Genomic DNA, 17,702 nt, shown 5'->3' on the forward strand with positions numbered 1-17,702 from the left:
TGGTTTTACAGGGTTTTTTTTTCTTAAAAACAGTATTTTTTCTGTTTTATTCTGTAAAATTGCAGGAACTTGCAAAACGTTATATATGGTGCAAACAACTGTGGTTTGGTGGGGAAAAAAACATCAAATTTCTTCTCATGATGTTAATATTTGTTTTATTTTTTTGTTTCTTATTTAATAAATATTTTCTTTCTTTCAATTCATGTTATCCTTTCGTCTTCCCTCTGTAAATGCTGAAACTGCTGAAACTATTCAAATTTCCCCTGTGTGAGATTAATAAAGTATTCTTATTCTTATTTATTCTTATGATGATAAAAGGCTAGAAAATGACAACTCCCATATCAAGGGAAAATGCTGCATTTTCCAATTTTTTTGCAGTGAAACTGACAACTTTTTGAGACAAAACTGCACAAATTTTGAATATTTACAAGCTGCCGCATATTCTGTAGAGTTTGGCTTATTTTTGTGTGAATCTATTCTATCAGAATTTTCTGCATGGACTTTTTAATTGTTTCCATCAGTTTTAGCAACAAAACATGAGAGGTTGTATTTAGTCTTTATGGGCGTAGGGGTAAAGTCAAGGAAATGAATGTAAGTCAATTTAAGTACCCCTGTGTGTGTGTGTGTGTGTGTGTGTGTGTGTGTGTGTGTGGTGTGTGTGTGTGTGTGTGTGTGTGTGTGTGTGTGTGTGTGTGTGTGTGTGTGTGTTCTTGTACTTGCTACATTTTGAGGACTAGGATACGTATTTAACCGACAGAGTGAGGACATTTTTGGAAAGTGAGGACATTTTAGCTGGTCCTCACATCTTCACAGGGGCGTTTGAAGGTCAAGACTTGGTTTCAGGGTCAAGGTTAGAATCAGGCAGTCAGTTGAGATGGTTAGGGTTAGGGTGAGGGGCTAGGGAATGTATGACGTCAATGAAAGTCCTCACAAAGATATAAGTAAAAGGATGTGTGTGTGTGTGTGTGTGTGTGTGTGTGTGTGTGTGTGTGTGTGTGTGTGTGTGTGTGTGTGTGTGTGTGTGTGTGTGTGTGTGTGTGTGTGTGTTGGGTGGATGGGTGGGGATGAGCCAGCTAATTCCTTGGGAGGGCCCTGTTAGCGTGGACCATTTGAGGAGCTCTCGGGGGAGCGATGTTGCTCCAGTCGCTCATCAGGCAAATGACAGAGCTCTGCGTGCTCTGCATGCCGCTCTCATCTCGGCCACGATGGCCTCGCTATGAAGGCCATGTATCTGCTTCATTTACTCATTGTCTGATAATAACAAGTGTCTCCCTTCTGTTATACTCAATTACATCTTCATTAGGTTGCTAACTTAACTTGCTTAAAACAAACCAGCATTGTGTGTACAGATTTTAAGTCCATGTGACATTAATTACCAGGAAGCCTGAGTCTATAGGTGAGGGCTGGAAGGGGCACAACATGATATTTATTATGTCTTCAACTCTCAAGACCATTCACCGTCTCATCCACAGTCTGTGGCCCCATCATAACACCAATTCATTTTAATTTACTAGCTAATGAACTCAATTCATTCATCATTTACTCTGTCTATTATCCAAACAAGACGACTGGCACACATATTGACCTCTTACTTTTGTGCACTGCCAATCAAAATGCCAGCTTCATAGTAATTAGTGGCTCAACAAAGGAGGGGGGCGGGGGGATCCCATAAGAGAAAATGACATTACATCAGATCCCACTGAAGAGCAATCTAATAAAAGTCCTACAGCATAATTAGCCGAGGGTTGACCGAAATGACTTAGAAGATATAGTACAAAGCAAGGTCCACCTAGATTATTACAATAATAAATAGTACTAATATTAACAAAACTCATTAATATTGCAGTGAGCATTGTCATGGGAGCAGTAGGTGGCTGTAGTCAGATCGAGACTCTACAGTTCCAGAGGCAGAAATACCTGCAGAAAATGACAGGAGGGGAGGAGAGAGAACGAAACTACATGGGGAAGAGACGATGCAGAGTTGAAATCATGCATATGTACGGCTGGAGAGAACGAGGCTCACGTCAGCCAGCAGCCTGTAGCAGCGTTGTTATGGTGTGAGGGCGCAAGATAAACCTAAAGACTACAATGAAAATAAACAAAAAAGCAATGCTGAAGATGTACATTTTTTTTCTAGGTACTTGTGGTTGAAAATGTTTCATCAAATAATGCACTTACATGAAATCAATGAAATACTATAAAATGCGGGCGCTCTCATCACAGAATGCAAGTCCCTGAGAGACAGAGGTGATCAGTGTCAAGTTTCCCTCTCAGTGGGGTTTGTAACCACCATTCAAGTTCCATAATGCAGAGTGAATGAGATTATCGATTATTGAGGAATATGCTGCCATTGTGTAACAGATTACCTCATCGAAGAAGAAATGCTCGCAAACGTAAGAAATTTGCAAAAGTGAGAAAACCAGAGCAAATATTTAAGGTATTTACATCCTGAAACTGGCTACTTTTGTTCAGAAAAGCTTTATCAAAAGGGAAGATTTAAGCCTTCAACATGGAGAGTGTGTCTGCCTCCTGAAGTCGAACAGGAAGGTGGTTCCTCAGGAGGGGAGCCTGAGAGCTCAAAGCTCCGCCTCCTAATCTAATTTTAATGACTACAGGAACCACAGGTAAGCCTGAATGTGTGAGCGCAGTGTTCTGAAGGATAATCTAGGTACTGTGAGCTATTTAAGATAAGATGGCGCTTGACCATTATGGGCTTTGTAGGTGAGGAGAGGGATTTTAAATTTTACTCAGGATTTTACAGCAAACCAATGCAAAGAAGCAAATATGGGACAAATGTGATCTCTTTTCTCTTGTCAGCACACATGCAGCAGCATTCTGGATCAGCCAGGGTGTCTTTAGAGACTTGGTGGAGCAGCCTGATAATAAGGAATTGCAGTAATCCAGCCTGGAAGTAACAAAGGCATGGACTAGTTTTCCTGCATCTTTTAGACACATGATGTGTCTGATTTCTGTAATGTTACATAAGATGCGGAAAAAGTATGAGTTGAAATGTATTTGACGCATGAGTTAAAGGACATATCTAGATCTCAGACAACTCTGAGAGCAGCTTTTTTGTTAGATCACATGTCTCTCTCTCTCTCTCTCTCTCTCTCTCTCTCTCTCTCTCTCTCTCTCTCTCTCTCTCTCTCAGTGCCGAGTCAGCCCCTGTCTCGGTCACCGGGGTTAAATAGTTGGACAGAGTTCAGAGCAGAGCCAGTCCCTCTGAACAAAGTGTCTTTTAATAAGACATAAACAGACAAGGAGCAGTATCTTAAATGTCCAGCCTTCCTTCCTTTGGCCTCTGCTGCTGACATCAAGTCAAATAGCAGGTCCACCCAAGCAGTCCGATCGTAATACATCAGCAGGCCCAGTGGAACGGATGACGGGTGGCCTCAGCACACCGTAAGAGGACTTTTACTAAGGAGTAAACAATGATAACTCATTAAACTGCTGGTCCCTGACGCCTCTGGATTTCAGGAAGACTACAGTAAGCTGTAGTTCCCCAGCTCAAATCTTCAGATGAGTAAAAATAATTTCTTGCACACTTCAGCTGGATTATACCATTGATGTCACTCAATGAAAAGTCACAAGTGAAAAATCCCATTTTACAACCGCCAACATTCACCTTTGCCTCTTCTTTTTCTCTAAGCCGAGTTGCTTTGACAACGAGGAGGAGACACCTGCGTGAGGATAACGCTCGCTAGGCTCACTATATGACAGCCAAATATAAACATAACTATCAGGGGAAAGTCACAACTGGGTGACTGCTAAGATGCTCTTTTATTTTTTTTTAACCGCTAACTCAAACAAAGCAGAACAATTTCCTTCCTGCAGTTCAAAGCAAGGATTTGTGGTAAGAAGTCAGAGCAGAGTCGAAGCCCCACTCCCCTCCCCGCACAAAAGAATTACAGCACAAAGTCTAGATGAGTATTGTTTCTCAGAGCCCAGATGACGCATTTCCCCTTCAAAGCTGTCTTTGCATGCTGTCTGAGCTAAATTTGTGGCTTTCCTGATTTGGTGTCAGACGTGAAACTCAAAGCAAAATCAGAGCAGACATACATGAAGCAAGAGTACAAACAGAGATGAAGGTGTGAGGGGTTGCTCAGATGTGTGGTTTGAAACTAGCAATTTAGGGGAAGGTGAAGTGTGGGAACACTGACGAGAATTTGTTTCCAGTACTGTCAAGAACCAAAAGGCTTTCAACAGCGCGCGAGGCCAGTTTCTCATCTAAAGTGAAAGCATGTTAAAGTCTCGCTGAAATGGCACTCTGAGGGCATCTCACTGCTATACTGTGACATATTTCAGGGGATAGAAAGGAGGAAAATAGTGCTGGAAGTAATTTGATCGGAAAAGTGGGCATATCCAGAGTGTTTCATAACAAAATGTTAGGTGAGGCCCTGATGGTATACAGTGGAATTCAGAAATGACGTGTTGTTGAAAGCCTGGGGGACACCATGGGTTTCCTCAACAATAAACCAATGTATTACTGTCAAAAATTAGCAAAAGTTAATGATACTTTTGTTTTGTAAGACAGTCTTTACCACTGAGCAAAAGTGTAGTTTTTACTGGGGTATGTTGTGCAGTTATGGGCGGCATGGCTCAGCCATAGAGGGGCCGTCTAGCAACTAAAGGGTGCTGGTTTGATCCTCACTTCCCCTGGTAACCATGCTGAAGTGTCCTTTAGCAAGATACTGAACCCCTAATTGCTCCTGTTGGCCCTGCGATGGACTGGTGACCCATCCAGGGTGAACCCCGCCTCTCACCCGATGTCAGCTGGGATAGGCTCCAGCCCTCTGCAACTATGAACAGATAAGCGGTATAGAAAATGGATGGATGGATGGATGGATGTTATGCAGTAGTAGTACTCATTCCTATGCCACTTAATATACAGACAGGATAGTGTCAGTGAGGGAGAGAGAGATGAAGAAATCATGTTCATGTAGTTGCTAAAGCAGTCCCCTGTGAGAAAATAATACAATTGTCTTGCTCATCATGTGGACATGAGACTTTCCACAACATGAATAAACTCCTGGCAGCACGGTGGTGCAGTGGTCAGCACTGTCGCCTCACAGCAAGAAGGTTCCGGGTTTGAGTCCTGGCTCCAACACAGGATCTTTCTGTGTGAGTCTCCATGTTCTCCCTGTTCCTGTGTGGGTTCTCTCTGGTACTCCAGCTTCCTCCCACAGTCCAAAGACATCAAGAGGGGACGAGGCTGATTGATACTCTAAATTGACCGTAGGTGTGACTGTGAGTGTGAATGGTTGTCTGTCTCTATGTGTTGGTCCTGTGATGGACTGGTGACCTGTCCAGGGTGAACCCCGCCTCTCACCTGAAGGCTGCTGGGATAGGCTCCAGCCCCCCACCCCCACCCCCTGCAACCCTTAAGGATGGATGGATGTCAGCAGGCCTGTAACCACTGTACTATGGGGAGGGAAAACAGGGTTTGACCGGGAACCGCCAAAGTGAACTAGCTAACATTTCTGTGCAATTTGTGCTAGCTAGCTAATTAAGCTCCCTTATAGGCATATACATGGTGCTAAAATTTACAAATTAATTCACAGGTTGATGTCAAGGTGGCTGTAATTGATTGGTTCATGCTTCTTAAAGAAAAAACAATTGGAATGTCATATGAAATAACAGAAAGTGTCATTTTCAGGCATGTATTGTTAACTATGGGACTAAGGATCTGAACTAAAGAGATTTTGAAAAAGCATTTTTTTCATATCATCTGGATTTTTAGTTTTAGCTTTATGTAAGGGATAAAATTCCAAATACATCCAAAGTTTGGTTTTATTTAAATCTGTATTCACCTGTACAGTATAAAGCTTCATTAAAAAAAACAATATTAACAGTAACTGTACAAATAATACGTCAGCATATATATGAAATTTGATATTACACAGCATATCTGCACATCTAGGAAATTCCACTAAAGTGCCATCTGTAGACATGATTTGGACAAAAATCAGCCTCCTTTAAAAAATATGACAATGAACATTCCGGGTTCTTACCTGATGGAATATTTAAGGGAGTTTTCAAATGTGGAATTAACATTGTCTTATACTCTGGGTAGCATTTTCAAACACACACAATCACAGGCGGACCGGTCTAGAATACGTCTCACATCGTGGAACTGATGCTGCAGGGGTGTTGTCTGGTCGACTGGACACAGCTTTGTCCGGAGTCTGAAAGTGTTCTTGCATATTTTCTCTTCTTTTCTCTCTCTTCTTTTGGATGGAATGCCCTTTTAATTTCGGATGTTAACCTTTTCTCCTGGAGCAGCCAGGGGAGCATTTCCTTCCTCAGATCTGTCCTGGTGTAGATCTGCCTGTCTGCTCAGCAGTAGCCCCCGGACTGTTTGTCCCCCCCCCTCCTGTCTACGTGGCTCGCTTCATTTCTCTTTTCACATGTCTGCAAGAGAGTGAGAGAGACACACACACACACACACACACACACACACACACACACAGAGTGAACACTGAAAGCTCAGGCGCCACAATAGGAAAAGGAAAAGCATATTGGCACAAACATGAGGTGAACCTTGAGAAGATACAGCGGGGTAACGATTAATTTGTAATATTAATTCTCTGTGTGTCAAGATAGCGGTGGATGTGTGGCGTGTGTGTGTGTGTGTGTGTGTGGTCATAGGTCTGAAACACCAGTTCTCTGTGCTGATAGCAGGATCATGGAGTATGCTATTATTACGAAAGGCCATGTAGATAGTCCACCTGAGTCCCCAGACGTGGTATTTATGAACAAGAGGTGCTCAGAGATAAGGGGGGGGGGTTACAGGCTAGAAACAAGGTGGCTGCGTTTTTCAATGTGTAACAAGCACACACTGTCACCGTTACGAACTGCAGCCGGCTGACATGTCTGACATGTCTGCTTAAGTGCAAGAGGAATAAAGTGAAGATTGAGTGATAGAGGGTGTAATTTTCTTTTTAAAAAAAAGAAAAGAAACAACAACGCACCAGCAAGTTCCCGATCCAACATGTCAATAAAACTCTCCAGTTCCCTTGTGTCTCCCAGCTTGGCTGCAAAAAGAGGACAGAAAGAAAATGAATTAGAAGAACTGTAGGAAAGAAAGGAAAAAAAGACAGCAATGAAATATTTTTGTGGAGAAATGCAGCTCAGTTCAGTGGTATTTCCTTTGGACCAGAGGCAGAAAAAAAAATGAAGTCCCAGAATTTAATATAAACCAAACTTCTTTGGGGCTGGAAAAATACTTCCAGCTCTTTTTCTGCAGGACAAAGTTAATCTGAATGAAAGATCCCACCAGGATCGCCTGGTCCCACCTACTGGTCACTTTTGTTTTCTCCCCCATTGAGATTTAACATGAGTCTGTGTATCTTGCATGCAACAAAATACAGCATTTGTTTACACCTGATTCAGCATCTCCACTAACAAACAACACAAATAAGCCCTGCAGGAGACGTCACAGTGGCAGCGGCTTTGTTGTGTAAAAACAAAAGAGCTCCCAGCCTAATGTGGAGGGTTTTTGTGTGGCTGTGATAGCGATCAGACAGAAAGTGATAGTGATCGCTGTAAGAGCTAGGGCTATCTGGATGGAGATAGGCTGATGGATGCCTGTAGTACCTTTCGGTGCCAGCGTCAAGCCTGCTGTGTGAAGCTCCTCCTCACTGGTGTTCAAACTGTTTCCCAAAGAAGCTTCGCTGCCTGAGGGGGGAGTGAAGAGAACTACATAAGACCATGCTAATGATCAACGACAACAATGCAAGAGACGTAGATAACATGCAGTAAGAAGGAGGTAAATGTCTGTTCACTATCAGTGGATCCCGAGCGTCAGTATTTGAACGCAACCTGCCATCTGAAACATTAAGAGACCAAAATATTTCAATAATGATGACACATGGGAGCAGGGAACGTGCTTGCTTCTTTTGTCTTGTAAACGTTGTGGCAAATGCAAAACAGCAAAGAAAGAGGGGGGGGGGGAAGGACACAAAAGGAAAAGATGGGTTATCCATAATTGCGGTTCATTCCGGGACGCAGCTATTATCACAGGACAAACTGTCTCTTTATTAGAGATGCACAGGGACGTGTCCTCTTGTACCACCAGTTTCATGCAAATTAGAAGCGTTTCGCTGCAGTTGTTTGAGCTGATAAAGGGTCTCAACTAGAGCCCATGGGGACTACACACACACACACACACACACACACACACACACACACACACACACACGGCAGTATTTGATGCACTAAATCATCTTTTCTTTTCTTCCCTTTGCTGTTGGACGTGCTGAACAGTAACATTACGATTCTCAGTCTTACTGTAATCTGAGTCCTCTACCCCGCTATCGTCCCCCAGCGCGAGGCGACTCTTGGCCAGCGTCAGCGCGTGCTGGTAGGCCTGAGGTTTGCTTTGACGAGGCGTCTGCAGCTCCTCCACCACATCCTGGAACTCCTGCAGCAACTTGTGCAGCTCAAAGTCTACGGAAAATGTGACACAGAACCGCAGAGAAACAAAAACCCATTATACCCCACTGGAACAACACGTGAAAGAGGAAGAGTAGGTCGAGTTTTGTCTACCAGAATAGAACTTTTTATCAAGGAATTGATTTTAACAGACCTGATCCAACTTAGGGTTTGTTTTATGAATAAAAACTCAGAGTTGGTTTCACGGTACCAAAAAATAACTTTTAAACTTCGCACCAGATTGATCATATCACAAAGTTATGCTGATATAGTTGTACATCAACCGAACAGAAAATGAAAACAAAACCATGTTAATACAATATTTTATTCAAAAACCTTTTATACTCTATTACTCTTCAAAAGATTAAAAAAAAAAAAGGCCAAAACCGCCTGTTGTGACTCTCAGGGGTTAAGGCAAATATCTAGTCAGTGAAATTAATGAGAAGTCACTAAATTCCTAGGAAAGAAGATGAAATAAACAACCACAGCTTTTAGTTGACCATTATATATCAGCGAGTTGTAACTGGTAACTTGACGTGTGAAAATAAAAGCCCATAAGGCAAATAAAGCATCTAAACTGTTGTAAAACACCTGGTCCGTAAACTAAGACATAAAAATATTACATCCGGATCTAAAGTCTGGGCTTTGGGCTGCAATAAAACAACATTTTGGGCAATTTCCTGAATAAATACACTGTCATAAAAGAAAAAAAACTGTAAACACACAGATCGGTTTATTATTCCTCTCCAAAGACGTTTTATTAGACTGACAGATCACATTCCCCTGAGTTTTATGTAGGACATGTTGCTAAATTTACTCACAGAGTTGACTGATTAATAAGTATAACATAGAAGGAAAATATGAATACGTAAACCAGGCTTTCTTATTTAAAAAAAAATTGGTAAAAAAAAAGAAAAAAGAAAAGCCCTTCACACTTCATGATTTAGACACTCAGAAATATGGCGTGTTTGAGACAAAACTGTGTGAGAAGAAATAGGAAATACAGATCATTCTGATAGAGGATGTTGCCCACAGTGATAAAAAGTCCTCCATAGATGCAACATCCTTTCAAAGTAAGGCGTAAAATACTGTTAGGACTCACCTGTTGTAATGTCTGACGACATGCTGGAGCTGTGAATACACCACCACCGGGCTGCCGTGTGTATGTGTGCTTGTGTGTTTGTGTGTGTGTGTGTGAACGTGTGTGTGTCGGGTCAAGGCGCGTCTAGCGGACAAGCGGGACTGTAGTTTTATTATAAAGCAGGCAGGCTGCTCAGCTGGCGCACCCCAGCAGCCAATCAGCTTGCAGAAAAACCTCAAGTCTACTGTAACGGAAAGAAGCTTGATACGTAAACGAGGCAGTCAGGCGGAAAGTAGACATTACGCAACTTAGGTCGAGACTTACATATTTGCAATACTTTCAAAGTAAGAGAGAACACTCGGAGGGAAAGTTGTTTTCCTCTCTTCAGTATGCAGATGAATTCTATTTCAGCAGCTGGCAGAAGTTGGTTTACTTTGTCACGTACACCTCGAGATTATTATTGAGTTTATGGTTATTTCTATGTTTTATAAAATGATCCTGTCTTATTTGTAGTCCTTGACTCACGAAAGAAAAAAAAGCGCGCTTTCTCTCGGGGTGAAAAACTAAATCTCTGTCAAGTAAAAGTGGCGTAAGAGGTGCAGTACTCTGCTCTCCCAAAAGAGGCCCCCCAAGAGCAATCTTTCGTTGTCACTCACATGGCAGCTGTGAGTGACACGCTTCAAGTTCTAGAGAAGCAGCCCTGCATGGAGAACCAGATGTTTTATTCCAACTAACAGAAAATGAAAGATCGAGGTTTCAGCAAGTTTTGATTATCCAGAATTTTTTAAAATCTAAAATTAGGGTTATTTGTGATTCAAATGCATTTTTTTGTATCGTGCCTGCTCATATTTGAGCCACCATCCCCCTCCAGAGTCGCAGATCTTTACACAGATTGTCTATCAAATGATTTCATGCCAAAACATCCTAAATGTTTTTTCATATATTCATTGTTTATTTCATTCATTTCCTTGTCTGTTTTTGGAAAATTACTTTGTAAGAAGCGGGAAATTATCATACCTTATATCTGCCCCTATTATACACTTCCAGTCAAAAGTTGGACACCTTCTCATTCAGTGTTTTTTCTTTATTTATTTTTTTACTACTTTCTACATTGTAGATACATACTGAGACATCAAATATGTGAAGCCAGATATATGGAATTATAAAGCAAAGGAAAAAATTGTTAAATAACTGTAAATATGTTTTATCTTGGGTAGAGTGGCCATCTAGCAACTGAAGGGTTGCTGGTTCGATCTTCACTTCCCCAGGTGACCATGTCAAAGTGTCCTTGAGCAAAATACTGAACCCCTAATTGCTCCTGATGGCCCTGCGATGGACTGGTGAGCCGTCCAGGGTGAACCCCGCCTCTCACCCAATGTCAGCTGGGATAGGCTCCAGCCCTGTGTAACCCTTAATGGGTAAGCGGTATAAAAAATGGATGGATGTTTTATATTTTAGATTTGACAACTGTTAGAGTTCATGGCCAGAACCAATCAGCTGAGTAAAGAGAAAGACAGTCCATCATTACTTTAAGAAGGTCAGTCAGTCTGGGAAATTAAAAAACTTTGAATGTGTCCCAAAGTGCAGTCACAAAAACCATCAAGTGCTACAACAAAACAGGCTCACATGAGGACCTCCCCAGGAAAGAAGACTAAGAGACTCCTCTGCTGCTGAGCATGAGTTCATCTGAGTCACCAGCCTCAGACATCACAAGTCACCAGCACCTCAGATTAGAGCCCAGATAAAAGCCACACAGAGTTCTGGTAGCAGACACGTCTCTACATCAACTGTTCAGAGGAGACTGCGCCAACCAGGCCTTGATGGTCAAACAGCTGCCAAGAAACCACTGCTGAGGAAAAGCAACAAGCAGAAGAGATTTGTTTGGGCCAAGAAACACAAGGAATGGACATTGGACCAGTGGAAATCTGGGCTTTGGTCTGATGAGTCCACATCTGAGATCTTTGGTTCCTTCCACTGTGTCTTTGTGTGATACAGAAAAGGTGAACGGATGGTCTCTACATTCATGGTTCCCACCGTGAAGCATGGAGGAGGAGGTGTGATGGTGTGGAGGGGCTTTGCTGGTGACACTGTTGGGGATTTATTCAAAACTGAGGGCACACTGAGCCAACATGGCTACCACAGCATCCTGCAGCGACACACCATCCAATCCAGTTTGCGTTTAGTTGGACCATCATTGATTTTCTTACAGGACAACGACCCCAAACACACCTCCAGGCTCTGTAAGAGATATTTGACCAAGAAGGAGAGTGATGGAGGGCTGCGCCAGATGACCTGGCCTCCACAGTCACCTGACTTTTGTTCTACCGCGTTAAATATATCAGTAAATACTGCATTTGTGAATTTCAAATTTTTTCATGCTTCTTAAAAATGGTGGTTTGCCTCAAGCCAAAACACAAACTAGCTAGTGACGTTGACGTTGAAGCAATGCATCCATGATGTGGTTGGTTCGTAGTACAGCGTCAGCTTAGTTCTTCCAGTGATGCATTTACGCTTCAAGAAACTTATTTGTGAAGACGCCCTCACTTATCAAAACATCTTATAAATGTTGTCACAAAATTTTTACTTTCTGCAATAATCCAAAACCAAGTGTTAAGATCCCACTGTTTTTTGGAAGCCATGGGGATGCTAACTTCTGGGTTGGATGCAAAAATACAGACTGCAGCACTCTATAGTATATAATTACTGCAGAGATGCAGGGAAAACATAGTTTATAATCTTATATTTCAAATTATTCTATTTTTCAAACACACACACACATACATAGAAACATGTATATCTTCTCTGGGTGCACTTCAAATCAAAACATGCTCATTAGTCAATCCCTGACCAAATGACCTGTAATGTAGCAGCAGAGTTGTCTGCTGTGTCTGCATGCCAGGCCTGTGATGAACTAGTTAACTGTCTCTGATGTGCCTCATCTCTGACCCAACCTCAGCAGGAAGCGGCTCCAGCCCTTTAGTGCTAAAGCTAATGGATGCTGAATGTACTAAATGTTATTTACGCAGGACTTGAACTTGACATTTTAGAAAGGCTTTGTAAATTTTGACATAAGAAACTCTGAGAGTTAAAAGATGAGATGTTAAAACAAACAGGTTTCAGGGACTCTAAAATAGAGCGTGTAAGCAAATATGGTGTAAATCTTCTAAAGGCCTCATGTGTACATAACATGAGCCCTATGCTTACTCATTCATTAGAAACGCTTGTGTTCCAGTCATCCAGGTAAACCTGTTGTTCTTTTCACTCCTCTTGGGTTTGTCGAGGTAAGTGGGAGGGGCATGTCATGAATTATGCCATCGGCTTTGCAGGTTTAGGTTGCCATGTTCGACCTCTGTGCTCATTTGCTGCTGCTGCTGCTGCTTGGGGACTCGGGTAGCATGTGTGAGGGCCATGGGCCAGGGGACTCCTGATAATATGAACTGGGCTGGACTACTGCAGGTCAGTAAGGCAAGAGAAATAGACGCATGCCTCGCAATATCTTGTGCTCGTGTGCATCTTTGGTGTACACCTTAAAAAAAGAGTAAATTCTTCATGTGTGGAGGAATGCCTTAAAATCTCCGGGGGGGGGGGGGGCAACTCAGAATGTATCTGCAAAAAAAAACAAAAAACACTTGAGATGTAGAAAACAAATATACGCCCCTTCATTTGTTTTTGTTGTGTGGGTATGTTGTGTGTGTGTGTTACTGAAAGTGAGTGTAATTTGTTGAAAGTGGGAGCATCACATTCCTTCATTATACAGTTCCCCACTTTTAAGAAGAGCTCACTGAGGCATGAAGTTAAAACCTTATCACTGCCTGGGAATACTCTGTCAGGTTCAAATACAACAGAAAGGCAGTCAAATCATAAGAAATGCTTTTAAAAAAAAGAATCACTCCTCACAGCTGTTTTTCTCCCCGTCAGAATCTGCTGGTCCTGGTCCACCTGAGGCAGATCATGTGCAGTTCTTTTCGCTTTTCAATCCTAGAGGAACAGGAGCCCGGTGTTCTGGCTGGGTCACTGAGTAAACACTATCCACCCCCGTACCAGCTCCTGTCCCACAACTATCTGTGGATGGATCAAAACACAGGGAATTTTTACACAACAGAGCAGAAGGTGGATCGTGAGACGCTCTGCCCCGAGGAGACAAAAGAGGAGAAATGCATTCTTCTACACAATGCTGTCGTGGGGCCCAAAGGAGACCTAATACAGTTCCCTGTGATCATAGAGGACGTCAATGACAATGCTCCACATTTTGAAAACAGTGAAATACACCTGAGGGTGTCTGAGGATGCAACAGTGGGGACCAGTTTCTTATTAGATGATCAGGCCCAGGACAGGGATTCAGGTCCTAATGGTGAGTTATGGTACCATCTAGAAGATTCTGATGAGGTTTTTGGCTTAAAAGTGGAAGACAGGCTTTTCATCACTCTTGTGTTGAAAAGAGCTCTGGACCGAGAGACGAAGGACCAGTATCAGATGGCGCTAGTAGTCACCGACTGCGGCTCAGAGCCTCTAAGCGCTACGGCAACTATAATAGTCACAGTGACAGATGTTAATGACAACTGTCCAAGCTTTAGCTCTGACAGCCCCCGCAGTGTAAGCATCCCTGGAGGCTCCCCAAAGAACATGCTGGTCACTCAGGTCAGAGCCACAGACCCAGATTCAGGCCTAAACGCTGCCATCGTTTACTCCCTCAGTCCCAAAGTCTCCGAGCGGGCCAAGAAGCTCTTTAGCCTGGACAGCCTCACTGGGTACATCAGACTAACACAGGACCTTCAGAGTGACATCTCCGAGGAGCTGGTGTTGAAAGTGTTTGCTAGCGGCCATCACTGTCCCCCAGCAGACATTCAGCTAACCATATCTCTGCTCCCCAGGACAAACCCAGAGCCTGGCATCAAGATCGGGTTCATAGCCGAGCATCAAAACCAGACTATTATATTAGCAGAGAACCAGCCCCCCACCGTCTTAGCTCTTTTAGAGCTGGAGGGTGACAGCAGCTTTAAAGGCTCATCTCTCGCCATCGAGGGTGAGGGGCCTTTCACTTTGAGCCCACAGAATGGTAAATACCTGCTTTCCACATCAAAGCCTCTCGACTTCGAAGTGAAAAGGGAACATCATATTTCTTTGGTAGTGCATGGAGGATCAGCTGACGGATCTGTGATCACTCCTACCCGCCGTATGATCAAGGTGCTTGTGGCGGATGTCAATGATAATGCGCCATATTTCCTGCAGTCTCACTATGAACTGGAGGTGGAGGAGAACAACCGCCCCGGGCTGACACTGCTGGAGCTCTCTGCTGTGGATGCAGACAGCGGCTACAATGGGAGGGTGACCTACAGTCTAGACAAACACACATACGCCATTTTTGACATTGAGCCTGCGACAGGTCAACTGTGTGTGTTGACGTCTCTGGATAGAGAGCAGCAGGTGATTCACAGATTCACTGTGGTTGCACAAGATAGCGGTTCGCCAGCGTTGAAGTCTGCAGCTACAGTATCCATTCGTGTTCTGGACCAGAATGACAATGCACCTGCTTTTCTAACTCCTCATTTCACCTTCTTCATCTCTGAGAATGTAGCACAGTTTTCTCAGGTGGGGAGAGTGGGGGTGACGGACCCTGATGAGGGTGAGAACGGGGACACGGAGTTGCATGTAGTGAATAGTGGTGGACCTTTTGTTGTAGATAACACCAAGGGGACACTGCGTACCACCACAAGCTTGGACCGCGAGACACAGGAGCGCTATGAGCTCCACCTGCTGGCCAGCGATCATGGTCAGCCAGTCCCTTTGACCGGCACTGCCAAAGTAACTATCTTTGTGGAGGACATCAATGACAACCAGCCAAAAGTGATCCTGCCCAACAGCAACATCTCCTGCCTGACTGTCTCCCCAGCAACAACAGCAGGCACCATGATAATGAAGATCTACGCCACCGACGAGGACTCGGGGCTGAACTCAGAGATAACATACACTGTTGTTGTGCAAGAGCCAGCTCTCGACAGCAGCCCCTTCCGGCTAGATTCCAGGTCAGGGAACATCACCTTAGCACAACGTTTAGGGGGGAAGGACCTGGGGATGCATCACCTGTTCATTGTGGTGAGTGACAGTGGGAAACCAGCTCCGCTTCATACCACCGTCTGGGTTAATCTGCTGGTCAATGAGAGCATGGAGCCCTGCCAGCTGGACAATGCACCCACCTGGACAGGACCGCCTGAGCTTTTGCTTCAAACCCCTTCAAAGGCCCCCATCTGTGATGCAGCGGGGAGCGCTAGCAGATATGCCCAGGTGACTCTGTTAGTCGGCCTGGGTATGATGCTGGCGTCCATCTGTTTGCTGGTGGCGACAGCTGTTTTATACCTGAAACAGAGGGGAAGACGTCGACAGCAGGAGCACATTGAGGAGAATGAGATTCCACTCAGGCACAAAGACAAATATCACTCCAAGGACTAACAGAATACAAGAGAGCAATGTGTGTAATCCTCACTCGCACAGTGTCAAGGATGAATTTTGCATATTTGTCAGAGGCTGCTTGCTTTACCGCTTATTCTGATGCACATTTTATTCAAACATTTGTCAACAGAGGCACGGTGAAAATAGTCGATCCATTTTGTGATAAGGCGCTACCATTAAAGCATTAAAAAAAAGTGTGATCTGATAAGTGAAGTGTTTGAAGTTAGCAGCGGAGACGGGTGCTGTGAGGAGAAAACTGCATGACACCGTAATCTGACACGCAGGCACCTGGTGATGTGCAGTATTAGCCACTACGAGATAGAGGATATCACAGCTAAAACACCAGTCATCATCTTTTGGGATTATTTAACACGACCCCTGCAGTGTAGTGACCACTGAGATAATAGTCCGCTAAGTTGATTGGACCTTACTCAGATTTCAGACTCCAAGTGATGAAGAGTCTAAAGCATTTAGACACACAAAAGGGTTTATGTTCCTCTGACGAGGAGGTGATGAAAGTCTCTCAAGAGGCAGCTCGGAGATGACTGCAGGAGGTGGGGAGCGGTTGTAGACAGGTGAGAGGCAGCGGAGTGAGGTGGCGGTGGGGGAGGGGAGGGAGGCACGCCATCATCTCAAGTCACCACCTCACACGTGTTACCTGATAGTGCTGCTGGATCACTGCAGGAAAACCGACATTACCGCACGTGAAAGTCTTGATGTTTGCAGTGAAATCTTACCCGAAAAAAAAAGAAAAAAAGTAAGCACTGTTTGGAGACAAACCTGCAAATTACACAAAAAGACGAGGTAATTGTTTTAACCTCTCTGAGAGAATCATGATCCACCTGGAAGAGATGCGGGGAGGGAACCCACAAGTCATGAGCCTGTAAAACACTAAGTACAAGAGTCTGGTTAGCAGAGAACAAGGCTTGTATAACATGAGCGATGTCTCTCCGAGGAGTTGTTAGCTAGCGGCTCATAGATAAATAATCTAATAGGGTTGTACTGTGAGACTAACTACATTAAGTGAGAGGAACTAAAGATAAGCATGACAAAATATTTTAAAATGTACTCAAGGAGGGACAGACTCAATTAGATGAATACATGTATAAACACTAATGTTAAAGCAGGTCTATTGCAGGGCTGATATAAATATTAAAGCTATAGTCTGCTTTTATTAGAGATGCTTAAAGTATAATATTTTTATTAGATCAAGCATGTGGGTACTGCTGCTGCGACGCTGCGGCAGGAGAAAGCTGCCATCTACTGGTCATAGATGGAACTGAGTCTCCCTCCCTCTCTCTCTCTCTCTCTCTCTCTCTCTCTCTCTCTCTCTCTCTCTCTCTCTCTCTCTCTCTCTCTCTCTCTCTCCAGATGAATCAGAGGACACTCGTCTCTCACTCCTCCACAGTAGGGTCAACTGGGATCAGAGAAGTCTCCCCGCTGCATGCTGAATCATTATTTTCAAGCTAAACATTTGATATAGAGCATCTTCTCTCTAGAGACCCAGTGGATTATTTCAGAGATATATATCAGTGGGTGTTGTGAGCACACACGTCATAACAGTAGTGTTAGAATACTTTTTTTTGTCCCTGTCAGGGAACTTTTTTTTTTGTTGCTGTCAAGGTGATAAATACCCCTCATATCCAATAAAATATCAAACTTAAAAATGCGAATTTAATCAGAAGTTGAGTCGTCCACATTTTCACAATCTATGATTGCCACAAGAACTCCAGCACTAAAT

At 43.6% G+C, this 17,702-nt stretch overlaps 2 protein-coding genes across 2 annotated transcripts; one reads left to right on the top strand and one right to left on the bottom strand.

Moving 5' to 3' along the window:
- Window positions 1-5,772: 5,772 nt before the first annotated feature.
- On the bottom strand, window positions 5,773-9,674 carry LOC147250898 (regulator of cell cycle RGCC). Its single transcript, XM_086222591.1, has 5 exons — window positions 9,536-9,674; window positions 8,290-8,448; window positions 7,597-7,677; window positions 6,972-7,034; window positions 5,773-6,411 (listed from the first exon to the last, which is right to left on the bottom strand). Exons 1-5 carry the CDS (start codon window positions 9,555-9,557, stop codon window positions 6,404-6,406), a joined length of 333 nt encoding a protein of 110 aa, XP_086078717.1. The 5' UTR covers window positions 9,558-9,674; the 3' UTR covers window positions 5,773-6,403.
- Window positions 9,675-13,987: 4,313 nt separating this feature from the next.
- pcdh20l (protocadherin 20-like) lies at window positions 13,988-16,129 on the top strand. The gene has a single exon (XM_086222463.1). The coding sequence runs from the start codon at window positions 13,988-13,990 to the stop codon at window positions 15,959-15,961; it is 1,974 nt and encodes a 657-aa protein (XP_086078589.1). The 3' UTR covers window positions 15,962-16,129.
- Window positions 16,130-17,702: the final 1,573 nt, after the last annotated feature.

The sequence above is a fragment of the Aulostomus chinensis genome, chromosome 13 (assembly GCF_037954235.1).
Source record: "Aulostomus chinensis isolate RoL2024-O1b breed Wild chromosome 13, RoL_Achi_v1.0, whole genome shotgun sequence".
NCBI classification, from domain to species: Eukaryota; Metazoa; Chordata; class Actinopteri; order Syngnathiformes; family Aulostomidae; genus Aulostomus; species Aulostomus chinensis.

Coding starts and splice junctions, on each gene's coding strand:
- LOC147250898 (XM_086222591.1), bottom strand. CDS start 9,557: ATGTCGTCAGACATTACAACAG. Junction 8,449..9,535: donor GTCGTCAGACATTACAACAG/GTGAGTCCTAAC, acceptor CATTTTCCGTAG/ACTTTGAGCTGCACAAGTTG. Junction 7,035..7,596: donor CTTGACGCTGGCACCGAAAG/GTACTACAGGCA, acceptor CTCTTTTTGCAG/CCAAGCTGGGAGACACAAGG.
- pcdh20l (XM_086222463.1), top strand. CDS start 13,988: ATGGCGCTAGTAGTCACCGACTGCGGCTCAGAGCCTCTAAGCGCTACG.